The sequence below is a fragment of the Asparagus officinalis genome, chromosome 5, assembly GCF_001876935.1.
Source record: "Asparagus officinalis chromosome 5, Aspof.V1, whole genome shotgun sequence".
NCBI lineage: Eukaryota > Viridiplantae > Streptophyta > Magnoliopsida > Asparagales > Asparagaceae > Asparagus > Asparagus officinalis.
Window position 1 is genome coordinate 29851623 of NC_033798.1, and position 10844 is coordinate 29862466.

At 35.7% G+C, this 10844-nt stretch overlaps 1 protein-coding gene across 2 annotated transcripts; it reads left to right on the top strand.

The window, feature by feature from the left end:
- Positions 1794–8925, top strand: LOC109842730 (ubiquitin-conjugating enzyme E2 28-like). Of its 2 annotated transcripts, none has more exons than XM_020411599.1 (5): positions 1794–1934; positions 2189–2273; positions 4594–4721; positions 7799–7903; positions 8585–8925. In XM_020411599.1, exons 2-5 carry the CDS (start codon positions 2204–2206, stop codon positions 8726–8728), a joined length of 447 nt encoding a protein of 148 aa, XP_020267188.1. In that variant the 5' UTR covers positions 1794–1934; positions 2189–2203; the 3' UTR covers positions 8729–8925. The 2 variants fall into 2 exon arrangements, with proteins under 2 accessions (XP_020267188.1, XP_020267187.1); XM_020411598.1 differs by having other exon boundaries at positions 1799–1934; positions 2186–2273.

The window sequence follows — 10844 nt, forward strand, 5'->3', positions numbered from 1 at the left end:
AAGTTTGACAGACTTATTTAAGAATTATTGTAGATTTGGGAGACTTATATATAAAAAGGTTAGCACTGGACAATTATTATAAAGAAACAATTTTAATTACACAATAATAATTAATTCATACATTTATTTTGAAACAATCTTATTATACAAATTTATTTATTAACACATAAAAATCAAAACTTAAACAACTACATTCACGTGCAAAGCACATGCATTATACTAGTGTGGGAAAAAATATACAATAATTTTCTCTACCAAAATTGAGTAGGAAATCTATTAGAACATTGTACCGTGCGAATGTGTGGCGTGTCAAACAGGGTGACACTAAAAAAATTCAAACTGCACTCTATTTTGCATAGTGCATGATTCCAAATATTCTGCGTGGTGTGAAGTAGGGCTAGTAAATGATCGAATCGAAGCGAACAACCACTTATTCAAATTCGGATTCAGTTCGAATTCGCGGTCATATTCGAGTCGAATACTAAATGACCAATCAAATTCGATTCGACAATATTTATTTGCGTTCGATAATTATTTACGAGTATTTGTTTAACAACAAACTACGATTTCCCTGCATTATTTGTTTAACAATCGATATCTATTCATCAATTATTCGAAATGGATAAATCAATCTTTGATCAAAATTAAAAAAAATATTGTAACTTTAAGCCTCAACTTACATTTTGATGAAGGGGTCACAGATTGGGGAGGTAGAGGTGAAGCTAGTGGAGTTTCATTGGGTTTGGGGAGGTAGCGACTGATGGAGACCCCGATGGTGAAGCACAGATGACTGAAGTGCTGATGAAGACCTGATTCGGAGACGAAGAGTCAAGATTCGAGGAAGGATCAAGAGGGAAGAGACCAAGACCGTCGAAACTTGAGACCAAGGGGGTAAATCAGCAAAGGCAAAGGGAGACTGTGAGAGTGTGAAGGATCGGTCGGTGAGAGGGAAGAGACTGGAGCTTGAGTCCGCCGGCGAAGGGGAAGAGGCCGAAGCTTGAGTGAGAGATCTTGATCTACCGGCGAGGGGAAGATCTGCCGACAAGGGGAAGATTGATGGAGCTTGAGTGAAGGTTCGATTGTCGGAGTTTGAGAGAGAGAGAGAGAGAGAGAGAGAGAGAGAGAGAGAGAGAGACTTGAGGCGGAAAAATAAAACAAGGTCAAACCCTAGATTCCATGACTCCATCAACTTAAGTATTTATATGGGGTAATAACTGTAAACAAAAATTTTGATAGGTAATATTTGCAATAAGTTTAATTGATAGGACTAAAATGTAAATAGTTATCAAATAGTTAATAATCAACCGAATCGAACATACATTTGATTAAATTCTATTCATTTATAAGCCGAATATTAAAAATTATTTGTTTAGTATTAAATGAACGATTGAATCGAACTTGACTGAATATATGGATGAATAATAACCGAACTATTTATTAATTATTCGGCTCCCTTCCACCCCTATTGTGGAGCGTTCGTACTCCAACCAAACCTCCCCTAAAAATAAACCTCATCTAATCCACCAAATTACTCCCTAATCCCTATCCAATTCCTGCGTAATCTTCACGCGACGTTGGAATAAAGCGATCCTATTCGAGGACACCGGCTTGTCAATACTTTTCCTCCACCCAGCAGATAACCCCCAAAACGACACCCATGTATGACACGTGGGTCCCACACTAGCATACGGGGTTCGACCATGACATGGGTCGTCTCAAAGTACCGCCGCCTCTCAGCCCTCCAGATATTTCTATTTTCAGTCGGACGGCTCAGAGCGCTTGAAATTTAAAAAAAAAAGACAAAAACAAAAACCACCGAAGAAATATTTTCTCACCGGCTCTCTATATAAACAGAGAGACCTGCCCCCTTCGAGAAAACCAAACTTGTGTTCGATTCTTGCCGTAGGAGACGGTGACCTGAGGCCCTTGATTTGGTACGTTTTCTTCCTCTAATCGATCTAATTGTTCTCGATCGGGTTGGGATCCTGGGGTTAGGGTTTCGTTCCAGCCGTATTCGGGTTTTTTCCTGCATTTTTTTGGGGATTTTGTGGTATTTTTCGTCGGAAAACACTTCTGAGGAGAGGGATTCTTCATTACCCTCACAAAGTTTTTCACTTTTTTTCCCTGGATATTTAAAATTTTTTTTTGGATAGATCTGATGTTATTCGGTGTTATTTTGGTTCAGTAGGTTGTTTGATTGCTGATGGCGTCGAAGAGGATTTTGAAGGAGTTGAAGGACTTGCAGAAGGATCCTCCAACATCATGCAGTGCAGGTTTCCTGAATGTTTTTGTTTTTTCTTTCAATTTTATGGATTTCAGTATTATAGTTATCTTTATTCGATGAAATCCCTAATTTTTAATTTTAAAATTTTAGCAGTATTGGTATGATGCTAGTTTAGAAGTAGATTTGGGTTGAGTTCTTGTTTAAGGCTGTTTTTGGGTAACAAAGTGATGTTTTTGTCCCAAGTTTGGTGGGTCAGAAGTTCTTAAGAATACACAGATGGAATAAAATAATGGAACTTCATTCGTATTGTGCAAGGGGCGTATAGTGCTTTATCTTCATGTAGATGTCCAGGCGAATCTTCATGAATATATTATCGACTTTTGTATTGTCTGCCAAGCTCCAGGGGTTCATTTGATATCTAGGACATCTATTTGTCTAACTTGCAAGGATTATCTTGATCGATTTTGTTATTAAGACTTGTGGGGCTATAAATACTATAGGTTCACTTACTATATTATTGAAATTTGGAAATCACTCAACATTGCTTGGAGAGCTGAAAGTTATGCTTTGATTAAAACATGTGGAGAATGTACAAGTATTATTCGAGATCTTATAGGTATATTGTACGTTATGATAACCTTTTTTCAGTACTGTTTTTTGACTTGTCCTTATGGTACATAATTTGATAATTTCTAGTAATTATAAATTAGCCAAAAAATAGCCCGTCGTTACAGTGTTCCGTTGTTGAGAGTCTTCTCTGAAAAATAGGAAAAATAATTTTTGGTTAGAAATTAACCAAAATAACTCAAAAAATTAGCAATTTATTGAAAGCATGTTTGGCAACTTCGGATTATAATCCACAAATAGCATACAAGTCAAGTGAATTATTATCCAAAGTGTTTGGTAAATTTAGTTGATTATAATCCATTTTTTATATTAGTGTGCTTGGAATGAGTGGTTATAATCCATTCATGTTGTCAAAATGACCAAAAAGGGGTTGGAGACAGAGAAGAGGGCTTTAGAATTTTCTCAAATGCAGGGGGCAAAATGGTCTTTTACTTGGTCAAACTATGTAGCTTATAAGCCACCAAAAAATAAGCTGGGTTACCCCAACTTAATAATTTTCTGAGTTTTTTTTGACCGGAGGAATACATTTCTGACTTATAGAGAGCTGAGAAGTTGGCAACTAGTTATAGAACATAGTCAATTATATTCTGGATTTTGATGGTAAAGGTCTTCAATAAATGGTCTACTCAAAGAGATGGTTTTTGTGTCAGTGCAAGTACTGTGTATTTTCCAGCTTGAGGACTTGTATACAAACTTGCAAGGAATGCAGTCAATATAGGGTTGGAAACAGAATTAATTGAATTGAATATTGATGTCTTCATGTTTGTAGTTTTTTATAATCTTCGAACTTGAATTTCAAATTTGAAACTTCTTTGAATATGGACTCGAATACATATATCCTTCCAATATTGATCAAATATTTATCGAATGATGAACTTTTATCAGAGTTAATATTCTATAGTTTATGAACAGGAAATTGATTATCAAGAAAATTTTTATTTGGTTTGAAGAGAACTTTTATTTGACCATGGAACTTTATTCTTTTAATAACATTTAAATCTATGAGGGAAACTTTTCCTTTATAACTACTTACATACAAACCTGCAATTAAATTGTTCAGTTAGAAAAAGTTTGGGATTCTTAAACCTCTTAAAATGAGCATTGAACCATAAACCGAAAAATGTAGGAGATGGGAGATGATGAAACATAACATTATGTGGGTAAGTGTAGTCATAAGAAATTTAAACAAATATCTTATAAACAAACGAACCGAACATGTAAAGCTCATATTTGATTCATTGAGTGCGGTAGGGAGGTGAGATGGCGGCAGTTTGATTGTATCACTTGAGGCTGGTGAGAGTTGTTATTTTTAATTAATCGAGTTGATAATAATTTATAGAATAATTAAATCAATATAAATAAAATAAAATAGAATATCTCGAGTTCATTCCATTATTGTTAGCATGGGGGCTAAATCTGGGAAGTAAAATTAGCCCTCACAATGAATTTGTGGGGAAATTAAAAGTGTATGATCTGGGGAGTCCATAAAAATGGAACATCTCGAGTTCGTTCCTTTAGCATGGTGGGAAGTAAAATTAGCCTTCACTATGAATTAGAGCTAAAATTTGAAGTGTATGATCTGCTGAGTCTTAAAAAAACCATTCTGAAATTTGCTGGTGTTTAATTAGCTTGTCCATAAAAATTTAATTGCACATGGCTCAAATTTATTTAGTGAGACTTAAAAAAAGTAGCAGAAATTTTGTGATGTTCTATTAACTTATTTTATTTTCCTTATCTTTTAGGCCCTGTTGGTGAGGACATGTTCCATTGGCAAGCAACCATCATGGGTCCGACAGATAGTCCCTTTTCTGGGGGCGTTTTTCTAGTGACAATTCATTTCCCACCAGATTATCCGTTCAAACCCCCCAAGGTACCACTCCTTAGTTTGCTGTTTTGATGTATTTGCTTCTTCTGCCAGATTAAAATATTTGTCAGACGATATCTTGTAACGAATTATCATATAAGATATAAAGAGCTTAATTTTGAAGGTGTAACCCTCTTATTTGGTTTCCTATAAGGTTGTTGGTCTTCTAGGCAGAGCAGGTTTATTCTGTCTATAGTATTTAGAATATATCCAGATTCAAATAAGGAAGTGAGAAAGGACAACTTTTTAAAGCATTGATAGACATAGTGAGTGCAAATGATAAAGGAAGCTTGTTATATTCTAGCTTAAATATAACAAGGGAAGGAAGTAACTCTGTAGATTGCATGTGGTGAGTTACATGATTTCAGGGATATCATTCTTAACAGAGTTGAAAGTGTGAACATCATCTTTTAATATTGCCAGAAAGATTGCTTACATTTTATATGCTTCAGAAATCAGAATGCTTTGTCACTTGTTCTTTGATCTTGACCAAAACATCCCAGCTTCTTAAGACCTCCAATATGAATATTTGTGGACTCATCTACACTTTGTTACCCATTTCCTCACAACTTCCATAAAGATACTAGACAAACCTCTTACACAATCTCATAGTTGTTTAGGATGTCATCGCTTGGACGTGCCAGGAACACCACTGTGTCTGCCATTGAGGAATGAAATTCCAGTAAGTATTTAGTTGTAGTCTACTGCCCATCTTTGTGATATATTTCTTAACAATCTCAGAATCAGATCATTCCTAGTTGCTAAAATTTTTGAACTGTGTACTCAACCTATTGCTAATCAAAATGCCATCATACCTGTGGTGCTAAATTATTTTAATTATGTACTAACTCATTACCAAAAACCTTTTTCTTTTCTCCATGTTACATTTTGGAAGGGAATATATGCATTCATATTTAATTAGTAATTGTTTTTGACATGCAGTTTATGAATAAGTGTTTCAATTAGTTTTCTGTTAGCAGTGTTTTTAAAAAACACCCTAGGCGCCCGTCTAGGCGGAGGCGGTGCCCCAGGCGTCTCAAAATGACTTGAGTGGAGGAATTTAGATGCTGGGAGCGCTTACACGGCCGCTCAGACCTAAGCGGGCCGTTAAAACGGCCGGCCCAAATAAAAAAAAAACAAACGGTGCTGAAAACAAACCCAAACCCAAAACCTAAACCCAACTTAGTGATAAGTGTCGTGGAAACCCTAATTTTTGTTAAAATTTCCCCAACGCCGCCACGAATTCAAAACCCTGTTCGCCACGAGAAAGTTTGCTCACCTCGTCTTTGCTTCCCGACGCTTCTCGGAGCTTCCCGACACCTCTTGACGCTTTGTCGACGCCTATCAAAGCTTCGCCGACGCCTCTCGAGTCTCGACACCTCTCGAAGCTTCGCCGGCGCCGTCGAAGCTTCCCAGATCCTCTTCGACGGCTCTCAGAGCACCTCCGTCGATCTCAGGCCTCGTCTTCGATCCCCGATCTCTGTAAGTAATTAGTTAGTTTATAGAAAATTCTTAAATATCTATTTAAATATCTATTTAAGTTACTAAGTTAGTGTACGTGGAAGCTTCTCGATCTCTGTAATTATAAACTTAAGTTTAAGTTCCCCAATCTCTGTAACAATGTACAGTTACCACAGTAATTAGTAAACTTAAGTTTAAGTTAACAACTAAACTTAAGTTTAAGTTAACAACTAAACTTAAGTTAACAACTAAACTTAAGTTCAAGTTGAAGTGTTGAAAATGATGCCCATGTTTTCCATCTGTCTTTACTGGAAATGGAAACTTGGGGATTTTTTTCTTTTAAATAACTGTGCAAATTTGTGTTGCACTTCATTTGTTATTTGGTGTTATAAAAACCCATTTTTTTCTTTTAAATAACTGTGCAAATTTGTGTTGCACTTCATTTGTTATTTGGTGTTATAAAAACCCATTTGAAGAAAAAGCTAGAAATCTCTTCATTTGTTATTTGGTGTTATAAAAACCCATTTGAAGAAAAAGCTAGAAATCTTTAGTAACTATAAAGTGATACCTGCATTCATTGTTTTGGCACATATTCCTTACGAAGTTTCACCTTGGTGCTTTTCTATGGGCCTTCAAACTTTAACTTGGATTGTTGGAAAACTAATGTTACATTTGATATGTATACAAGTTAAGTCATGATGATGATGTTTGATGATGAGATTAGATTAGATGCATATTGTTAATTCATTATATTAGATCTAGACTATTCTTGTTTGACGGTGTTTTTGCTGATATTTTGGGACCTAAACTTCTAGTTATGGGATATTATATGCCTTGCTGTTTAGTATGTATGCATCTTTGATTGACTATTATAGTTTGGATAGCATATGTGTTGGTATTTTTGTATTTATGCATTTTTGATCGAGTATATATATATATATTTATATTCAAGTATCGCAATTCAAAAAAGAAAAAAAAGGCCCAAAAACTGCTTAGGCGCGCCCGCCTAGGCGTCTAAGCGTTGGGCGCCAAGTCTGGCGCCTAGGAGCGTCCAACGTTTAATGTAACATTGTCTGTTAGACGAAAGTTCCCTTCTTTTGATATTCCCATTTCAAAATAGACTTGGTTCATCTTTGTGTGACATGTTTGTTGTATAAAAAAGGAAGAAAAATAAATGACTGGAGATTCCTTTGTCTAATTTGTATATGCGTATGTGTAATTGTCTAAAAGAAGCTGCTGCTTTCAGCATCAGTTGAGCACTTAACGCAGAGGCATTTTGGCTATGGTTTTAAGGCACTCTGAATGTAGATTCGAATTAATGCTCTGTCTGCAGTTTGATAAAGATTGATTTGAGTGCAGTGTAATTCTTTTAGAAGAAGCGATATCTTAACTATTTTAATTTCTTTTCATATTATTGCTCATTTGTTTGAACTGGTTTTGGACCGATACAAATGCTTAAACCTGATCATGTTTAAATCTTCTTCTGTTCTAAAATAATTTCTCCTTTCAAGGTATCGATTTCTTTCTGTTTCTAAATTCTCCCAAGTGGACTTGTGACTAGATTTATTGTAAGTCCATACTTCATGTAAATACAACTTATTAGAAACTTACCTTGTGTATAGGTCTCATTCCGCACGAGGGTTTTCCATCCAAACATCAACAGTAACGGGAGCATCTGCCTTGACATTCTTAAAGAGCAATGGAGCCCGGCCTTGACAATCTCCAAGGTACTATGCTCTTTGCGTTTATCTTCATCAAGAAGTTATTTTGTTTACCCTAAATGTCGATAGGATAAATTGCAGATAACCCCTTGCATCCACTCATTACCCCTCAACTATTTTATTAGCTCTTATCATCCCTGGATTGGTATTTTTAGATGAATAAAGTACAAATAACTCATTTCTCCCTCACGAATGTCCTAATAACTCATTTCTCCCTCAACTATTTTTATAAGCATGCATTCTTTCGATAATAATGTAAGTTATCTCAATTTAACATGCATTATTTCAACACCCTACGTTATTTCGACATAACCTATAGACTAGTATTTTGATATAATTGATCATAGAAACTTCAGAGAATTTTCTTGTTATAGAAATTGTCTTACTTTTGAATTGTTTGTTAAGCGTTGATGGCATCATTATTCTTGTGATGATATATTTTGTAACTGTGATGATAAGATCTATTGAAACCATTGTAACTATTTGTATTTATTAAAGATTTAACTAAATGATAACACATGTGGCGTACATTACGCATTGTTTTGCGTTTACGTTATCGAGAGGTGATTGTTGCGTTATGCACTATTGTTATTTTCAATATTGCTACATACGTGTAAATGATGGGAGCTATCTCCAATGTACCCATGTTTACTTACATAGCCCTCGGGTGATTCTCTCTTGAAACAGGTCTTGCTGTCTATATGCTCCCTCCTCACCGATCCCAATCCCGATGATCCTTTGGTCCCTGAGATTGCTCACATGTACAAGACTGACAGGGCCAAGTACGAATCCACAGCGCGCTCCTGGACGCAGAAGTATGCCATGGGCTAAACATGGATCAGTATTATATGCTTATGCTGAAATCAGCTTGCTAAAGCAGTGAATAATGTTGACACTTCGTTTCTAAGCTTATCAGTGATTCAATTGAGTCTTCTTTTTCTAGTTAATGTGAAATGTATTGCTGTGTGGCGCGTTATTATATAATATATATCTTATATTGTGTGCCGGTGCTGGTGGTGTTATTGTTACTTATTGACTAACACTGGTGTTCAACCGCCATTTTTGTTAATTTAGTTATAGAATTTTCACTTCATATTTTCTTTGCTCAATCATTGAGATGTGTGCATTCAGTTATTAGTTTGAGCCGTGAGCATGATAATTAAACTAAAAACAGATATTTCACAAACTATTTGGGTGTATTTTGAGCAATTAAAAAAAAGAAAAATCTAAATTGACATAAAGAATGAAGCTAAATTTTTATATTGTAGTATTTAACATACATTTGCTAAGATATTGTTTCAAGACTTAGAATAATTAAGAAAAACTAAGAATAATTAAGAAAAACTAAGCTTACAGTATAAATATATAACATGTTTTGCATATATGCACCTTCACCAATGTTGATATTGACAACTATAAATTGTTTATAGTTTCGTGATCTCGACTTGGCCATGATTGATTTTGTCTAAATGATTTACATTCTTATCAAGGACATTGTCATACGATACATTTTCTCAATGCGCCATTGGTATAATTGGATAGCAAAACCCCAATTGGATAGCAAAACCTCATTGAGAAGAATTTACAGACAAATAAGCAACAAAGAAGAAAAATTACGAGCAAATAAGCAATAGAGGGGAAAAATTATAAACCAAGAAGCAACACAAGGGATATGTTGATGTACCCATAACAAAAAGATACACATATAAAATGGATAAAATACTTTCATAGAGTGGATTGTAGCCATAAACTCTTCAAAAAAAGTAAAGTTGGATGCATAGCAAAAAGCCCGATTAAACTCGCCTAATCAACAAATCACATCATCATGGAGTTGAAATTAATTGAAGATAAAGGGATCACATAGTCCTTTTATTGGGATTAGTTTGCAACATTTATAGAGAGGGGATGAATGGAGAGAGCGGTGAAGTTGATCAGATTTAGCCATCAGTGAAATTGAGCTGATGAAGTAGTGAGAGATAATGCAACTAGTGGTAAGTAAGAGATGTTAAATTTCAATACTTTATGAAATTGCAAGAATACATAGAAAATAAATAGTCAATTCTTTAAAAATTTGACATGTGACACCCAGGGTCTTGTTTTAGCATATTAGATAGGTAGATGGTAGTTCAGTTTACGTATGATACGCGTGCAAATATATTGAGTTAAAGCTAGTTACTTTCATGCAGTTTAAATTTGGTATCTATGCGAAGCTGCGATGTGGATACATTAACATTAAAAAAAAAATTTAAAGCCGGTAAACGAGTAGCAACCCCCTCAACGAGGGCTGTCCAAACGGTCCCCGCCCGGCCCAAATTTTTGGATCTGGGCCGGGCAAAATGTCTAGTTTAGACCCATACCCGGGGTGCCCGGGCTAGGCCCGGGTCTGGACCAAATCGGGCCTGGCTCCGGGCCAGTCCAGATTTTTTTTTTTTGTATTTTTTGATTTTTTAATAAAAATTAATTAAAAAAATTAGATTAATCTTATTATATTTATATAAGTATGTATTGCTATATACTTATGTTATACATACTTATGTTATGGTGTTTTCAGTCGCCAAATTATGACTCCTTGCCAGGTAAATATCCCCGTCATGCACCATTCAGTCAACTCGACACTTAGAGCAGTCAGAGTCGACCTAGCCGACTAGCCGAGTCGACATCTCGCTAGGTTGACTCGAATGACGATACTTGTCGGAATGCTTGGTATGTGTCATCATTTCTCTATCTCCGGTACTATTTATGACACATAGGAACACACCAGTTTCGTGCGCCGCCTATTCCATCTCATTAATGCTAAAGCGACAACGCCCATTCCCTGACCACTCAACAGCTGATGCGTGTAAAGTCGACGCTGACTTAGTCGCCAGCTTAGACTCGGTGGGGAAAGACTGAAATGCCCCTCCTGCATGATTGTAAGAAGGACGACTATTCCGAAGGTGAAGGTAAG

Bases quoted from the DNA above. Each gene is read 5' to 3' on its own strand.
- LOC109842730 (XM_020411599.1), top strand. From the start codon at position 2,204: ATGGCGTCGAAGAGGATTTTGAAGGAGTTGAAGGACTTGCAGAAGGAT. The intron at 4,722-7,798 runs GTACCACTCCTT...CCTTGTGTATAG, and splicing joins ATCCGTTCAAACCCCCCAAG to GTCTCATTCCGCACGAGGGT. The intron at 7,904-8,584 runs GTACTATGCTCT...CTCTTGAAACAG, and splicing joins CGGCCTTGACAATCTCCAAG to GTCTTGCTGTCTATATGCTC.